This window comes from Lingula anatina, chromosome 2 (assembly GCF_051362555.1).
Source record: "Lingula anatina isolate TDL-2025a chromosome 2, LinAna3.0, whole genome shotgun sequence".
Taxonomy (NCBI): domain Eukaryota; kingdom Metazoa; phylum Brachiopoda; class Lingulata; order Lingulida; family Lingulidae; genus Lingula; species Lingula anatina.
Window position 1 is genome coordinate 2,423,401 of NC_141768.1, and position 18,345 is coordinate 2,441,745.

Here is an 18,345-nt window from a genome sequence, read left to right on the forward strand (position 1 = left end):
CACAGATTAGTCTGTCACTGCCACATATAAAATGGATTGCTTGGTAAAGCGAAGAGTAGCGGCGTTTGAAGGTTAGTTACTTTCTGGTCATTTCAAACCGCACTTACCCTTCCACATGGTATGTCTGTTATGTCAATGAATCAGAGTACATGTCCATGTAGTACAGTGGATGATTAGAGAAATCTTGAAGTCCTGTGTTTATTCCCACCCTTTTGATGTTGAAACATGGGCCTGCAATATTGATTGAGTTTCCTTGTAGGTGAAATCCTGTTTATTAAAAAAAGCCAGTTTCTGACCTGTGTCTTAAGAAATACAGGGACTGGGTACAGTATGGATTATTGCCTAGCGTTATTGTTCACAGTGGCCAGATTAGGAAATTTTGGAGATCTATGGGTTTAGAGGGGGCGTGTCGATAGTCTGAAGGTTCTTTGGTCCGAAAAATGGAAGCATTTTCATTGGTTTTTTAATCAAGGGTTCATTGGTCCGAAGGTTCTATAGTGAACATTCGGACCAATGAACCTTCAGACTATTGCACCTTCGGACTATTGCTACGGCCCTGTTTAGAGTATCAACTTGTTTTGGTGATTATACTCCAGTGCTCACGAATATTTTGTACAAATGAAAAATTGGTTTCATTCCAGTGGTTTATTTCTGAACATTAAAAAGCAATTAGGGAACTGTTAGGTAATTTGGTCCTGAAAGAGTACATGATTTGTAGTATTAAATGAAACACTCCTGCTTCTGTTTAATAAATTAACACTGTTCTTGAAAAGGAACTTGGTGCAAACTTATATCGTCAGTTTTCACTGTACTGTATTTAAACTGTGTTCTTCATGGAAAGCAAGGATAGTGAGTTTGAAAGTCAATAGAAAATGTATCGGATTGTGTTGTGCATCAAATTTTGAACTTTGGGACATATTGGATGCCAAAGAAAATGGGATTGTTTTTATGTCACTATAAGGTTGCTAGGTAGTTCTGGTACTAAATAGGTACGATCAGATGAATATGCTATATAATATAAGAACCCCTCAAAAGTATATTAGAGGAAGCCTTAATAGCATATAGCCTTGAGTGAATCCGTAAAGAAAGTAAATTTCTGTTCTATGGTCTGTTTGCTCTTTTGAATTAAGGTTAATGTAGCTTAGCATCCTTATATTTATCTAAAGCATCAGATTCAGAGAAGTAATGATACAGTTTAAGTTTTCACATAATTATAATTAAATCATTTTATTAGGATATTAACAGGCTTGATATTTTTATCAATACTAGTACATACATTTTTGACAATTTATCTGCTGTTTACCACAGATATAAGATATTTCCCCCTTAGTTCTGTGCCATTCATAATATTACTACAGAAGAAAATATTCCGACAGTGTCCGATTAAAAGTAAGTAGACTTTGGCTGCAATTTGTTGATTTCCTTAAAGAAAATACTCATTTACGGAGGAGCCTTTAGCTAATGCATATTTTCTTGTTGCACTCAAAATCAACAAGTTTCTGCGTGGGTCATATTTATTGATTCAACTTAAGAAATGGGCTGGGAGTGTCAAGACTATAGCACAAAGGCAGGGGTATGAACATGAAATGAGCAAAGAAATGTACACATGAAATGTACATGCAATATACACACGTGGCCGTGTCAGAAACCATATCTGGGATAACAGCAGCCTGTTTTCTTCACTAACAAAGTTCTGAATGCAAATAATTTTCAAAATTGAATGCATAGTTTGACTTGGATATGAGAGGAAATCTTCTGCAAGGGAAGTTAAATACTGATTGCTTTGTTCACTCTCTCTCTCTCTCTCTCTCATTTAATTTTATTCATAGAGATACCCTTATAAACAATAAAGGCAACAAACTTTTCAAAACATTCTAATCAACATTTCAAGTATAACTTACAAAAACATTGTTTTGACAATTGTAGAAAATTACTGATTTACTAATTCTTGTAATTGCATATAAGTGGGCATATTATGTATCTAATAATCTCATACAGGTATCACATTTTACTGTCATTTTATCTAGTATTTGAAAGCCCCTGTAACTTAATAATTGATATATTGGTAAAATCAGACTAAGGAAGCACTATAACAAGAAATTTGTTTTTAGATATGTATCAAGGGGTATGTTGTTTATATTACAATATGTGAAAGCAAAGATGAGAGTTTCTGATGTTGAAGATGTATTTTACTAGAGGCCAATGTGCTGTACAGTATGTACAGTATTTCTATGGAGTAATTATGCTGGTTTTGTGGGCATTAGGGAAATTAATTTGTCTGCTTCATGTTTGTATGCATACACCATCTTTAGTCTCCACTAAGTGCCAACATTTCTCCTATTCAGTGAAAATTGACAGTTTTTATATGCAGTTTTTTCCCTTTTATACATAGGAAAATGTGTCTAAAATAATTCAGTTTCATTATCATGTATCCCTGTATAGAAATACACAAAATACTTTATGGGCCACTATATTCACAGTCAAGAGTTTGTCACTTTCACAAATTTTTCATTTTGACCAAATCCGTGATATCTTGGTAAGAGTAGATTTATTGAAAATAAAATAATGAAGCCAAAATTATTAATTGTCTTTGCTATACTAGACCTAAATGTATGTTCCATGATTGTGTGAGCCTGTATATATGTGTGTGTGCGTGCATGCATGTGCGTGCACCCTGAGAATTTGAGGATGGATGATGACACTCCTGTAACAATCATTATTTATGTTGAACCAAAATTTAAAATGGAATCTGAATATTGGAGTGTGCTAGCTAGAGTTTAAAAACATCAGTTTTAAAACTGTCTTCATTTATATAAATAGTAGATAACCACAGCAGTGCTTGCATGATAAAAGCCAATTCCACTTCCTTTATTAGGCAGAACTTGTGCATTGTTGTAGGCTGATAAGCAGAAAATAGAAGATGGTCTGTCTTCGTGTCCTAGATCATTAATAGTGATTGTCACCAAACCCCTGTGTCATCTTGCAGGTACCATAGAAATCTATATATCACATTTTAATTGTTATTGGTGAGTAACCTTGTGCACAAGGAGTAACATTAGAGCATATGTTGTTGTCTTTTTGAATATAAAGGAGCAATAGAGGATTACCATTAATAAGCTTGATAGTCTTTATTATTACCAGTACATTTGTGCCCCTGGATTAATTGTTTGTAAACCACATCCAAGTGGAAAAACTACTTAAGAGAAGTATATGAAACAGATGAATATGCCAGTTGTCTGTGTGAGGTAAGTTCTCATCAAATAGATTTATTATTGATGCAACTAATGGCAACTGGCGGACTGCTTATCAGAATTTACTTAATCGGGAGGTTTAACGTGAAGGTGTCCCTGATTGTGGGTTTTATGCTGGTGAAATATGTGTGTCTTATATTAAGTAGTCACAAAAGAAGTCTTTGGTATGCTGACTGAACTGTTTACTAAAGTCTGAAGAGGTTTAAGCAGAATTTCGCACAAATATTTGTTGTCAGTGTACCACATGTATATCGAATTGCCAGTTTTTCCAAAGAGGAAATTTAATTTTTGAAAGGCAGATGCATGTATATCAAATTGCCAGTTTTTTCAAAAGAGGAAATTTAATTTTTGAAAGGCAGATGCAGCAAGATCCGTTCAGTATTACTAAGATATCTCATTCTAGGTGAGGTGTTTAAATCCCGAGTATACATGATTCTAGTTGTTGAATGACATTCAGGCTTCACTACGGTCTCAAATTGGACCAAGTCTGGACACGCCTTGGCTTATCACATACAAGCTACATATAGATAGGCCACAGGATATTCTAAAAAGATAAAATGGAAGTGAAGATGGTGGGTTATTGACCTGCTTTCTCCCTATTTTCCCAACCAAGTGCAGCTCGCCCTGTGGAGTAACCTGTGGATATCAGATGTAAGTGCACAGCTGTAGATGATACCTTGTTTAGTGGTATAGTTTTAATGTCCAGCTCATATCTATGGCAGTCTACCTGCTTCTATTTCAATTGGTATTGAGAATAGCTGTTTACTGTAGTCTGTTTGGGGTTTGACATTTGCTTTAACGTGTGGAAGTTTGGGACAAATTATTATCAGTTTGACATGAAAAGTTTTACACTAATGTTGATGTTGTTTTAAGTGTTTGTGCATGTGTGTGTAAGTGTATGCAAGCAGGTGTGTGTGTATATATATATATGTTCAGGGGCAGATTTAGGCCGTCTTCTGGGTCTTCCGGAAGACGGTCAGATTTTCAAGTTTACATTGACGGGTATCTAATTTTTTTGTCAGAAGATGGTCAAAAATTGAGGGTTGATCAATGAAGATGATTTGGAAGCCTGTCATAAAATATATCTGGATCCGCCCCTGATGTTTATGTGCTAGCAAAGTTTTATAAATTGGTGGATGAAGTTAAAGGGGAGACTTATAGATTGGCATCATAATATAGATGGTAAAATTTCCTTAGACATATATCAATGGAGTAAATCATAAGTTCCTAATAATTTTGCAATGCCAGTAAATGAAAGATTCATATTTGTCTTTAAGAATTTAATTGAAAGGCACTTTTCTAGTATTGTAGTGTTGGCTTTATAACATCTAACTTCTATCCTGTAGGCAAGGGGGTTCGGGGAGATACAAAAGAACAGCTTTTGTGGGTAGAAAAGGTTATCTCTGAATCTGCTGTAGGTTCTTGTTGGTCCACTTTATAAAAAAGAAAAGAAAAAGAATCCTTTGTGAAATTGCTGGCTACAGACAAGAACACTCATGGATTAGACAGCATTGTAACTATTTCTAACCATGAGAAACCTATCTAATCACTCTTTTGCCCCCCCCCTCCCCACACACATACACATGCACACACACACACAGTCGGCAGACACTGTCATTAGAAATGGTATCGACGAAGTTGTCTTTTATGGTACGTAAGTTAATACAGTAGTAAGCTGTATACTAGTAACTAATAGCTTGCATGGTAATGTTGCTACAATCTGATAAAAATCTGTGGCCTGAATTTCAGTTTTCACACGGAGATGAAACTACAAAAAAAAAAAAAGAAAAGAAAAGACATGCTTAGTTATCATGTTTGCAAGGTCATCTCTACAACTCTGTCTACACCAAGAGAGTTTCCGTCATGCTGATCTTGGGTTAGGAGATCCAGATTTCTATCTTTTCCCAATACCTCAGGTGTTAGTCAGGGTTTTGCCACAGTATCCAGGTTAATTTGGTCTTCCCAGGCAGCTTATTTATATGTTAGGACAAGTGTTGTTCCTAGTTTGTGGTCAGCATGGTGGATATTATGGCAGCAGGGAGATAGAAAATGATTCATAAAGCAAACAGAATGTTGAGATAATTTTTTCTGGTATACCAAGACCATCTAGATGAGATATTAATGTACGAGGATGTACTGTATACTGAAGGAAAACTCTCTAAGATGATGGGTTTCATGATCTTTGTTATGGAGCTTGATTGCTAAGTCTCCATTTCTAAAGACACGTTTAAACTTGGCAAACAACACTGTGACAACAACCATAATCTAACAATGGCTTCTTTGGACAGGGTTTATTGTTCAGCATCATTGTGATACAACATTGTTTTCTGACTAAGTACTTTGTTCACTTACCAGTGAATAAATTTCTTGAGAAAGCCCCAAGACAAATCTATGAACCTGTTTCCTTTATCATTTGGAAATTATGTAGCTGAAATGAGTTCTTATTAGGTTATTGTCGGCATTTGTAAAGTCAATTACAAAATCAATAAACTCATTGAACTCACTTGACCAGGCGTCAGCTCCCCCCCCCCTCCTCCCCTCCTCAATCAACAAAACCCAAACCTTTATCAATAATATGGCACAAACATTTGTATTGCTTTGCATGCATTCCTCTTTTGAAAGACCTCTCCGTCCTGTTAAATCACTAATATTATCCAACAGTTCAATTGTGGTCAATGCTTGAAAAGTGATTGTGGTCATTTCATTGGGAGTTCCCACAGGCTTTAACCCATATTTGTTACTGTAGACCCTGCAAGGGATATCTAAAGTTAAATCAGGCTGTAAAGAAATGACCAAATCATAGTTTGGCTATAAAGAAATGACCAAATCATGACCAGGCTGTAACGAAATGATCAAATCATGGCCAAGCTATAAAGAAATGACCAGACTGTGGTGTCCATTGCGTGGCCAAGTTAGATTAAGACAGTGACATAGTCTGGTTACTGTGATAAATGACACTAAGACATGAAAGCCCAGATGGAGGTGGACATGGGAAAGTCTTGAGGTGAAAGCACCTGTATCTGAAGGTATCAAAACTTGTTGGAATACACTTCCTCTGGCAGGATTAACAAGCAGCAATATAAAAGTTATGTCAAAGGATGTATTGTAGTCTATCATGGTGTGGTTTTTGCAAAGCTGTGGTTATAGCTGCTTATGTTTATCTTTATAGTGCTGTTTGGTAAATTTAGATATAATTTTATGCTGGCCACCTGAAACAGGTCTCTTAGTGGAAAAGTGGAAATAAATGTTAACAGACTTTTTGCAGCATTATTTGTGATCAGCTGGATTGGAATATACGAGGTATGTTATGGAAAAACTATGTGAGATTTTATTGACAAGGAGCATAGAGCATCTTTCAGAGGATTTATATACCAGTAATGATGTCCTCCAGTACCTTCTACTAACATCAGAACAGGATTTATTGCCATTAATGGAGGGGAATGTTTCACAAGCTTGAAGTAGTTATATTCACTTGTACAGCGTGCATTGTCATATGCTCAGACATGCTACACATCCACACAAGCACACACTCATACCTGCTCATGCACCCTTACATGCACATACACGCATGCATTCACACGAAAGCACATGTACACAGTTTTTTTCTGTAGGTTTGAAATTTACGAGAAAAAAAGATATCCCTATGTTATGGTTTTTGTGATTACTAGTAAAAAGGCTGCATCATAAAGAATAAATTGATATCAACACAAATCTTAATTATGACTTTTATGAGAGACGGGTATTGCAATTGAAAACATTAGTCATCTAAACAATGGAAGGGTTGTCATAGGACATTTATTGACACAAAATTATAACAGGTAGAGTCATGTTATTGATAACCTAATTGTTGAATTACTATACCATAATGGTGTGATAACAGATAACAGGCCACTTGTTGGAACTGTTAGACTTAATTACTTAATTGCTGGCTGAGTAAATGATTATACCTTTGTCACTGGCATACCTATGCTGGACCTGTTCAGACAGGATAATTTTAGACCCGACCTAAGCTTGCTGGCAGTATAAATGGACTAGACCTGTAAGTTTTCACTAAAACTCTTATCCAATCACCTGATTATGTGATTAAGACATATTTCTGGTGTAAAGTAATCCTGGTTTGAATGCGACTTAAATCTCAGTGTTGTTTGCCTTTTGTGAAATGTTTTCCCATCTTTTTTCCTGAGGGGTAAGTTATGACATAATGTGACCACTTCAGTGTGGAGAAAAATTTCACTTGCAAATCCTGTTGACTAGACTACAATGGATTGAATATGTAATGGTGACAGCACATTTGAATGGGTCTATTCAAAGGGTTTGTGACATGAAATTGCTTTCAGTGAGTGTAGGGTCATGGAGAGAGGTTAGAAATTCCCACTGGCACTGTAGTTTGCTGAGTAGCACCATTTCAGACAGACAATTACAAGTGACAGAACAGTAATTAAATTGTGTTGGTAAGTAGTGACATTTCGTTTATATGGTTTGTTATTTGGGCTTGGTGGATATGTGAGTTTCTAAATTTATAATTCTTTCTCTGTTTAAGAGACTTATTTGTGAGCTAACCAGTTTTTGCATTCAAAGTAATAAGGCAGTGGTTCAGAGTTGATGGTAACTGCAATTAAACTTCTGTCCACAGCATGTAGTCCAAGCAATCAGTAACACAAATCATGTACTCGGACATCATTTTCTATTCAATTAAACAGTCCCAATCCCCAGGTGCAGGTTGGGCTACCTGTGTGTTGTTTAGAATGCACTAGTTTGTCTTTGTGATCAGGCTGGCCTCGTGTTATACTTGTTTACCAGTCAGGTGCCATTGTAAGCACTTACTGGCGTGTTGTGGTTCATTACACTTTGAAAATAAAGTCACCCTGCACTCCTGTGCACTGTCTTATTTCTCCAGTACAGAAGGTGGGTGGTCACAGTAGCTTTATAAGAAATGACTGAAGTGTTGTCAGCTGTAGTGTATGTTATGCATTTAGGGCACAAAGCTCTATATACTTAACTTTATTTTGAAATTACACACACACGCACGCACGCACACACACACACACACACACACACACACACACACTAGAGAACTATCCAAAATTGTCAGTTTTACACATTTAGAGAATTCTATTCATATTTGCCAATTATTGTGATTTTATAACTTACATTGTAACACAACAAAACCAGGCCTTGTATAGATTTTCTTTATTGCAAATTTTATTCTTTGTCAATTTATAACAGAGATACCCTTGCCTTGACTATAGAGCTATGTGACAAGCATTGGACTTCACTGCACCATGTTACAAACCTGATGTGATAAAACATTGCAGTCAGTGTCAATTTACATGAGAATAACATCCATCAAATCAGATCTGACTGTTAAAAAAAACTAGGCCCAAGTTGTGGAAGTGGTGTGAAAGGCAGTGTGTCTATCTGCCACCAGTTGACCTGGGAGGAATAACACACCGCGCTGATCAGCCATGCGTGCGTGCAGGGCACATGCACATGGAATTGAATTATAATTGAAATGCATTGACTTGACATTCATTTTGGCTTCCATCATTTTGGCAAGGTGGCTGGGTGGTATACAGCCTTCTGTGCAGTCTGGGACTTAACAAGCCTAGGGTTTAATTTATGTGTGGGAGGAGGGGGAGATTATCACTAAAATGATGAAAAACGGTTTTGATAAATATCTTCTCAATCAACAATTCAAAAGTGCACTTAGCATTTTCACCAGTGAAATAAAAAATGGATGGAGATATGGGGATTTAACACATCTCTTCGATATGATTATTAAATTTTGTTAACTTTGGTAGTAAATAGAAAAGTAACTTTTATTTACAGGGCGCCGCCGTTACATCACTCGTTCTGAGTCTGAAAAATACTCCAGCCCTAGCACTGGCTACGACAGCGGCTATTTGCGTTCCAAATACGTTTCAGGAAGTGGCGACTACAACACAGGTAAGGACGGTGTGTGCATGCATGCATTTTTTTGTGTGTATGTGTTTGTGTGAGCATGCATGTTTGTTTGTGTGAGCATGCATGTTTGTGTGCATGTGACTGTGTGTGTGTATTAATAAGATCACTCTGCACCCAGGGAAGTAGTAAGACAACATATTTACACATGTCACAAAAGAAAGTTATTAATTTATTCTACAGTGGAGACATAGGCATGCATGGGCTGGTGTAAGTATTATGGAACACACTTCTACCATATGACTTGAAAAAAAAATAAAAGTGAATGTGGTTTGATAAAACTGTGATGATTTTGCAGTTGTTCTTTTGTTTTCATGTGCTTTTCAATGATTCATGTGCTTTACAAAATATTTGGTCTTTGAGGGATGAGATAGAAGAGGCCTTTGATATTAGCTTCAAGTTTGCCTAATACATGTAGATGTTCTGTGTTCCATTTTATCCAGTAATGTTCACAGATATTAAAACCATAAATAAGGTGAAGCAGTGAGACATTCAAAGTAAATATATATATTAATTTTTAAGAGTTATCCAAGTTATGTCATTAAAAGTTGCATGTAAATTGTGAACACTATGTCCAACTGCTGCTGTTATTTGTAGGGTTTTAAGCAACTGTTGTCAGTAAGTATTCTACATTTTAACGCTGAAGTCAGCATGAATGATCAATATTTATTCAAGGTATGATTTCGTAAGTAAATATCCAAATGCGACAAGCAGTACATAAACGGTGTATGCTGTCTACAGGCATGAAGTCTTGAAGTGTATCTAAGTTTTAGGTAAGATCTGTTCTATTGTGCAGGTGCTTGCAATAGACGCATTTACACCTGGACAGACTTAGATTGGAAATAGACTGAATGATGTCACTAGATGACCAGATAACATAGGGATTGCCATCACACTATATAACTTAATGTAAATCCAGTGTAATGCAATCTGGAGATTTGGTGACTCAATGTAGTCAAGTTCTGGTTAATGTTAGACCAGGTTTGAACATGCCCTGTGTCTGTCCTTATGTGTGTTGTGAAAACCCTCTCATGGCTCATTTTGAAGGTGGTATAGGGCCTTGTATGTATGCTTTTTATTACCTCATATTGAAACCACAACCTTTGTTAAGATGAGAGATCCTTTGTTAATTAAATCTGCTTCTCAGACAGATATTACTCACACCAGTTTGCACATCCGTATTTATATAAATTGACTACTTACAAGCTAACAAAGGCTCACTGGAGATGGAGATTTGACACGTTCAGGTAAGTCACCTGGTACAGGTACATCTCAGGTAAATGTACACATAGCAGTAAAGAATAGCACAAGACTTCTAGTCCTTGGGACTTTTCCATTAATAAGCAAAGAAATGGATTCTGAAAAGTACACTCAAAAGAAATGCTAATGCAGTTGAAATGATATTTGTTTTGGTAAAAGGAAAAGGAAATGGCAGTACTAGTACAATTAATATCTGTTGCACATTGCATCTTGCTCATTGAGGTAAGTGTATTGCATTGGGCTAATGAATTAAGATAATTGCCCTACAGGTGTGAAACAATATTTGTGCAATTTTATAATGGACCATGTATGTAAATAAGTTTAAGAAGTATTTGAAAATTGTAAATTAATTGTCACACCGTTTGTAAAATGTTTTTTTTTCTATGTATTTTACATTCCTTGTACTCTGTGTTATTGACCTTTCACTCCCCTCCTGTAAGACTAGTACCAGCTTCTGTTCAAAGCACCCAATTAAAAAAAAAAATTCTTTTGCATGAAAGAGGTACTATCCTGCATTTGGCAATAGCTAACAAATCTCATCCTCCATGCTAACTGTACTATCCTATTTTTTCAGAACTTATTGTATTTACTGAGTCATAAAAGCATACGTACAGTTGCAAACTGAACTTTTTCTTTTTTAAGAACTTTTAAACAATCTTTTAAATTATTACTGGAAAAAACCTGATTTTGGAAAATACAATTCATCAGTTTTGTTCAAATTTAGTGAGTGAGTGATTGTGGTACCTTTAAGGTTGATACAGAACACAATGAACTGATAGCAGGTCATGACGAAGACTTGGTAACCACTCGTCCCCAGCGTCTTTGTCAAGTTTTATGTACGACTAAAATATCATGTCCCTAAAAAGATATCAAGTTTTTTTGTCAGACCAGCTATTGACTATAGAAGGCAGGCTTTGACAGTAGCCTTGTATAAACAAACTGCTAACAAGGTACTTTTATTCCCAACCTAGATAATGAAATTCCCAAGCTAGATAATATAAAAGGAAGCGAATGTCTTGTTAGGATCTGTTTGGAATATTTGTTATTCTTTTTCTGAGTAGAGGTGCCAGAGTGTGCAAGTGAATCTATTTAGTTTTTTGGGACCAAATTTTCTCCAGAAAACAGTTAAGGTTTATGTTAGGTGACTTATCTGGACTGTGGTGTTATCTTGTATTATCTACCTAATATTCAGTTGTTTTTCAGTGAATGACATTCTTTTCAGAATAGCATTAAGATAAATTGGCAATAAAATTTTCATCTTGTAGTATAAGATAAGATCTTTGCTTTACAATAGTGTCTTATGACCTGACGTTACAGTTTAGAGCAGTAATTTCAAGGCAACATGCACAATCCCTGTTTACATCGTCTTCTGATTGACTGAGACTGATTTGGGTTTTATCAATGCACAAAGTCTTGACGACATCCTGTCCAGGTTTTTCCTGCCAAATAAACATTTACAAAAAAAAATAATAATAATAATAATAAATACTTAGCTGTTTTCTCCTATTCAGGGATAATTGTTCAGAAGGAAATATCAAAATCAGGTACTTTTATTTTAGGGCTTTTATCATTTTCAGTCTTGAAAATCAAGAAAGATAAGTAGCTTTGAAGCAAACATAGGAATTGTGATGATGGTATATTTTAGAGGTGGATTATGGATAGAATACCTTTAATCAAGAATGGAAATGAATTAACTCACATTATATAACACTGTCTTCATATTTTCAGGATCCAGTCTAAGAACTCCATACATCAATAGAAGTCATACGTTTGATGTGGCTGACTTCAGCAATGACAGCACCATGAGCTCCAGATACAGCAGTTACGATACTGGCAGGAGTTCTCGGGGGTCTGGGCGATCTTATGATACATCTTATACCTCTTCCAGGGGGACTGAGCCTCTGTCCTCCGCTTCTAGGTCAAAGTAAGTTATCTGTTAGGACATTTAGACAGTTTTATATGTTGTAGACTTGCTTTAGAATTTATAAATGACTGGGTATATATTTTTATAGTAAACTTTCATCAAGTCCTAAACATTTTCTTTTTTTGCTCATAAAGGAATATTTCACTGGTTTTTGCCAAAATTTCATTGCCTTAGTTTGTTTCTGTTTAAGCCAATCCCTGGATAGTTTACAGCAAGTAAAGAAAACTAATATAGAAAACTTTTTTATTATTATAGCAAAGTAAAAATACAGCTTTTCCTATCATCTTACCTTGTGCTCTTATATAATGCAATATTTGACTATTGAAAAAGAATCGGATAGGAATTGGTTAAGTTGCAACAAGTATTTTGGATTAGAGCTACAAACCAAAAAAATGCTTCAGTGTGTCACCCATTTTTTAATAAAGAAAATAAGCTTGACACCTGAATATAATTAGCCATTAGATGATTAGGTTCATGCATATATTGTAAAAGGTAAAGCTAGCTTCTCATGCTAGATTTATATTACAGCCCTTACAAACAAAGTTAATTTTTTTAAATACAAAAATGGATATTATGTCACAGTGAAATGTTTTTTTTTAAATTGCATCACAAATATCTTAAGACATGCTATGATTCTTATTTTAGATGACTAATGCAGAATTTTATATTATTATAATATGACGTGACAAATATGTTGCAGAAACATAAAGAAACTTAGGATATTTTCCCCGCCTGTCTAATCTCACCAATTATCCTCAAAATTGCACCATTTACCTTATGATGTTACAAGCTGTACAAAAAGTGTGACCTATTATTAGGAGAGAGGTACAAGTAAAGTCTGGGTAAATGGCTTATCCTCAGCCAACCCAGATATGGGTAAAAGGCCAGTTCACATCAGGTGTAACTTAGCCTCTACCAGGTGTCCTTATTGTTGAGATCTACAGAGCCTACAGAGGTAAACATTTTTGTACAGAATAAAGCAAGTTTTATATCTGATGGGAATTATGTGACTTGAAATGCCTTGTATCAAGTACATAACCTTTAAAAGATGTTAAAGAAAGAAGGTTATAATGACCAAAGAATGGTGAAATTTGGTTTGGATAACTGCAATAAAAATTATCAGGAAAGTGGGTTTGGATCTAGTGTTTGAAGGTACAAAAATAGATTTGATTGGGTATAAAGTAAAAAGTTTCAAATGGAAGATAAATATCTGGTATGTTAGGCACTTTGCACAAATGATTTAGGGTTTTGAGACCGTGTTTGGGGAGCCATATTTGATGTGTTAATGCAGTGACTTATTCAAACCAAGTGGTATTTAAGTTGGAAATGATGTGAGAGGGTCCAGAATACCTGTGTTCACAGAATCTAGCAGTCTTGTCTGACAGTAAAGGAGCTTCTTGTGGTGATAGTAATGATGTTCACAGGTGTAACCCTGATATGGTGCCAAGCTGGGGTACTGTAATTGTGACTTTCTTGTTTCCATTTATACACTATCACAGGTATATTTAACATGGAGCAAATATGTTTGTGTTTGGTTTTGCCCAACAAACAGAGTTTTGTGTAGCAATTTTTTTATTGTTGCCTTTGCTAAGGAGGTTGTTTTTGCCAAGGAGGTTGTTAATTGGTTGTTAGTTAACAGTAAACAAATACTCAGAAATTGATAGGTGGATTTTGAAATAAAAATTCAAGATAGGTCAGAAATAGGATAACATAGAATTGATTAGATTTTGATGGTGATCCATTTATTACTCAGTTCATAAATATTTAGAATTAAGCTGCCTTGGCGGAGGTCTGCCTCTGAGTGCTTTTCTAGTAATGTATGTAATTCTCTTACTCTATTTGTGATCATGTCATATTGTTCATCAGTAGTTTCCATCATGTTTTTCATGCCTGGCATTCTTTCTTCCTCAGCTTGGTTTTCTGATGCTTACCACACACAGGCTACATGAAACTTAACCTGTTTGATTTTTTGCTGAAAAATACTTCTGAAATACATCTGCTTATGGCCCTGATCATCTTATTTAAATGAAGATGTTTGTAATATAAAATGAACACACATTTTGTTTCTTTTCTTCCAGGCTGAGGGCTGATGGTTCCAGTGGCTCATCCAGAAAAATAAGTGAAAGTGTCACTGAAAGAAATGGATCTAGCAGGTAAAATTGTCTCTGTGAAAATTTAAACACCATAATCATATGAAATAACAATTCTGATGTATCTGATGTCCTATATATAATTCCCTTGCAGTCTAAATAAAATGATGAGTCATTTTGCTATAATTGTGCTGAAAGGATATTGCTATTTCAATTGCTACATATATTTGATATTGAGAAGATTAAGAATGTGTTTAACAATTACCATATGTTTTTCTTTCTCTTTAGGTTGCGACCAGACAGTTCTATCAGGAAGAGCAGTGAAAGTGTCACAGAGAGAAACGGATCCAGCAGGTAAATAAGTGCATGAAAGAATGAGAAATTTGGTCCTATGATATTTATATTGATGAGATGATGATGTGTGTTCTTTAATGAATTCATCTGGAGCCATTATATCTATATGCTATTGTGTAATTGAGTCTCTGTCTAAAATATACACGTCTTAGGATCAGAATCAGACATTTGGCCAAATTATTTTTACTTTTTTGCATATGAAAGAATCCATATGCCTAATTTACTTTTACAAGAAATATGATTTTAGGTATTTTTGATATGCCCAATGTATGTTGTAGCTCGTCTTTGCAATTGCTGCATTGCATTTTGGTAAATTGTGTTAGTAGTTCATGATTGAGTTTTCACAGAGTATGATTGTGTTTTCAAAGATTGTGATTGTGTTTTCACAGATATTCAAGGCAAGGATCTACAGACAGTAAAGATTCAGACAAGGGGTCAGATCGCTACAACTGGAGGTCAAGGATAAAGGAATATTCCACAGAGCAAGATGGTGGGACAGGGACTGGGACGCGAAAAAACAGGTCCACAGTAACCCCACCAAAAGAAACATTATCTTCAAGACTTCGAGCTGCCAGAAATTCCAAGTCATCTTCAAAAACTGAAGAAAGTGCTGGACCAGAGAAACAGTCCAGTTTTCTAAGTTCTCGACGACGGCAAGCTGAATCGAGTAGAACGACAGGAAGCAGCAGTGCTGATGTTTCCAAGAGTTCTCGGGTTTCTCCGCCTTCTTCTGGCACCAGCGAGAGCTTGGGAACTCGTTCTACACGGGCATCACGAGGAATATCGTCAAATCACGAGAAGTCTACAAAGACTCGTGTTGGATCTTCGCATTCTTCTGTTGACTCAACAAACGAAGATAGTAAAGAGAAGGTTTCCAGTACATCATCTTCACAGAGGTTGTCTTCACAGCGGAATAAATCTAGGCCAGTTTCAGAAGTTGCTGAACATAATGGACAGGTGACATCACTGAAAGATAATGCCAAGACTCAATCAAGAACAGCGACCACAACTAGACGTGACAGAATTAGCGACAGAAAATCTCAGGAGTCAGATTCTTCCTCTGATGTTGTAAAAAATGAAAACACTGTCATGACCAACTCTGAAAGCCGTACAGAGAGGAGGTCACGCTACAAAGATGAAGGTAAAAAGCCACTTTCTGAGGACTCTGATTCTAAACAAACAGTAGCATCTTCAGTTAAACATGGCAGCAGCAAAGCCCAGGAGTCAAATTCTTCATCAGATGTTTCAAAAAATGAAAAGCCAACACTGACTGAAGCAGAAAAAACTACATACTTTGACACAGAGAGCCGAGCAGAGCGAATGTCTCGCTATAAAGAAGAACGTAGAAAGCAGCTGGCAGCTGTGTCTACAAAGTACGGACCAGAGACAACGTCTTCCAGTGAACCTGAGGCAGGTCTGCAACCTTCCTACCTGCGATATTCTAAACGTTGGAAAAAAGACAAAGAAAAAGAGGAATCAAAAGAAGAAAAACCTGCAGAAAAGTCCACAGATAAAAGCGAGATCACTGCCCAAGAAGACACACTTGAAGACAAGCCTGATGAAAACCAGAATGTCAAGGTTTCAGTGTCCAGCGAAACTGACAGGTTTGTAAAAAGTGTTTGAGAATAAAATCGTACATGATTTGAAATTATTGAAGCTCATTATTTTTTAGGTTGTTTGGGCTTCATTTTAATGCAGGGAGACAAAGTTTCTTGTTCCAACATGATCGTTTCATTTTCAGCCCAAACTTTGTTCCATTTTGAATATCTAAAATTTGTCAATTCCTAGATTATTTAAAAAATTTAATTTTTATACAAACATCTTAACTAGAAAATGGAGTGTTATGTGAATAGAGAAATGAAAATTTTCTTCTGACAGATGTCTACTAGGTTTTAAGCAGGGGTGAAAACATAACCTCCTTGGCGGAGGTAATAAAAAATAAGAGAATGAAAAAATTCAGAAGTTCACTGAATAGGTAGGGATAATAACCGCATAAAGCATGTACAGTGACTTCTATATCACTTTGAACTTCCTTTAGGAAAGCTTGGCAAAAAATTATGAAACGAAATGTAAGGAATTTAATGAGTGGGCTTAGACATTTAACTGATGTGTCTAGCACTTAACGTATATCTTTTAAGACACTCAGGATAGGAATGTGAAATTAATGTTTAAAAAAAATTGAAGAATTCAACGAGTAGGCCGAAATATTTTGCTGACTCACCTGCTTGCATCAAGCTAGTAGTGTGATTAATTCGAGAAAATTATTTTCCATCTTTTTTTTCATTTACCTAATAAAAGTCCTATGCATTAGGCAAAAACTAGATAAAGACCAGTGGGATACTGTATCTGAAATGAACTGCTGTGCACTATTTTTAACCATTCAGAGATGTCAAAAGATATAAAAAGTCAGGTGAGATACAGGTGCACTAGCTAATTAAACCAGATCCCCACCTCTCTACTGCTGTGCCTATGTGATTAGGAAGCAAAGCACAGACTTGCTTCATACTTGCTGCACACATTACTGGCAGTTTATATCCCCCCACCAAGGAGGTTGTTTTATTTATTTATTTATTTATTTATTTATTTATTTATTTATTTATTTATTTATTGGTTAATAGACTAACTTAAAATGTTATGGATTGATTTTGATAAAAATGTCAGGATAAGTCAGAAATGGGCTTATTTAGATTTTGGCAATTATTTATTAATTGATTAATTTACAACAGTGAGAATTAAGCTGTCTCAGGGTTTTTTTTTAGTGAATTCCTTGTATTAAAATTGCTTTTATTTGCTTTCATTGAACATCGTTTGTTTGCTTTTATGATGTTATTTACAAGCTATAATGTTTTATCTCAAAACTGCAATAATGATAGAGGCTTGTGTACAATGTCATTTGGTAGGGTAAAAAATTGGATGACAATTCTGTACAATGAATATTTCAGTCAACTTTTTTGGTTATCTTTAGTTATTTATTCTATAAAGCACAGCACATTTAACATCATGCTAAATTGCATGTACAAGATGAAAAAGGTGAAATATTGTTGGATGGGATTAGGGAGAGCACCTTTACCATCAGAATCTCCAGAATGTTTGCTAATTATGTTCTCCCGACTCCCCACTGTGGGTAGTTTTCTGCCTGTCTAAGCCTCTGAAATCTGCCTGTAAATACTAATGTTTGCTGCTCACTTACAGCACGGACTCCCCTTCACAAGGTTAATGGTAGTAACAAGCGGTGAACCACATCTACTTGGGGAGTTGTAATTAATCAGATGTGACTACCTGAATGTTACACCTGGATAAATAGGTGACAGGTAGCAGGGAACATGACACACGCGTCCATTGCTGAGGCAGAGATTTAGTTGCTTTTCTTTTTTTCTTGGCTTGGTGACTTTTTCTGCCTGCCTGCCTGTCTTTCTCACTTCAGGTAGCAACAGCACCGTATCCCATTTCAAGTGGGAGAACATTAAAAAGAAGTCGAGGCAAAACTCAGTTCTCCTAAAGCTTA

The 18,345-nt window shown here is 35.8% G+C and overlaps 1 protein-coding gene across 18 annotated transcripts in view; it reads left to right on the top strand.

Annotated features, from left to right (window-relative positions):
- The window catches only part of LOC106156262 (uncharacterized), a 127,772-nt gene that overhangs the window by 45,039 nt on the left and 64,388 nt on the right, over positions 1 to 18,345 (top strand). For 13 of the 18 annotated variants that reach the window (XM_087004704.1, XM_087004701.1, XM_087004697.1 and 10 more), the window contains 5 exons: positions 9,081 to 9,197; positions 12,201 to 12,396; positions 14,475 to 14,549; positions 14,775 to 14,840; positions 15,230 to 16,444. In XM_087004704.1, the coding sequence (XP_086860830.1) occupies positions 9,081 to 9,197; positions 12,201 to 12,396; positions 14,475 to 14,549; positions 14,775 to 14,840; positions 15,230 to 16,444 (1,669 nt within the window). Of the gene's footprint in view, positions 1 to 16; positions 72 to 3,717; positions 3,903 to 7,533; positions 7,703 to 9,080; positions 9,198 to 9,909; positions 10,460 to 10,520; positions 10,695 to 12,200; positions 12,397 to 14,474; positions 14,550 to 14,774; positions 14,841 to 15,229; positions 16,445 to 18,345 lie in introns of those variants that run through there. The other 5 variants (XM_087004705.1, XM_087004709.1, XM_087004708.1 and 2 more) reach the window with 5 other exon arrangements.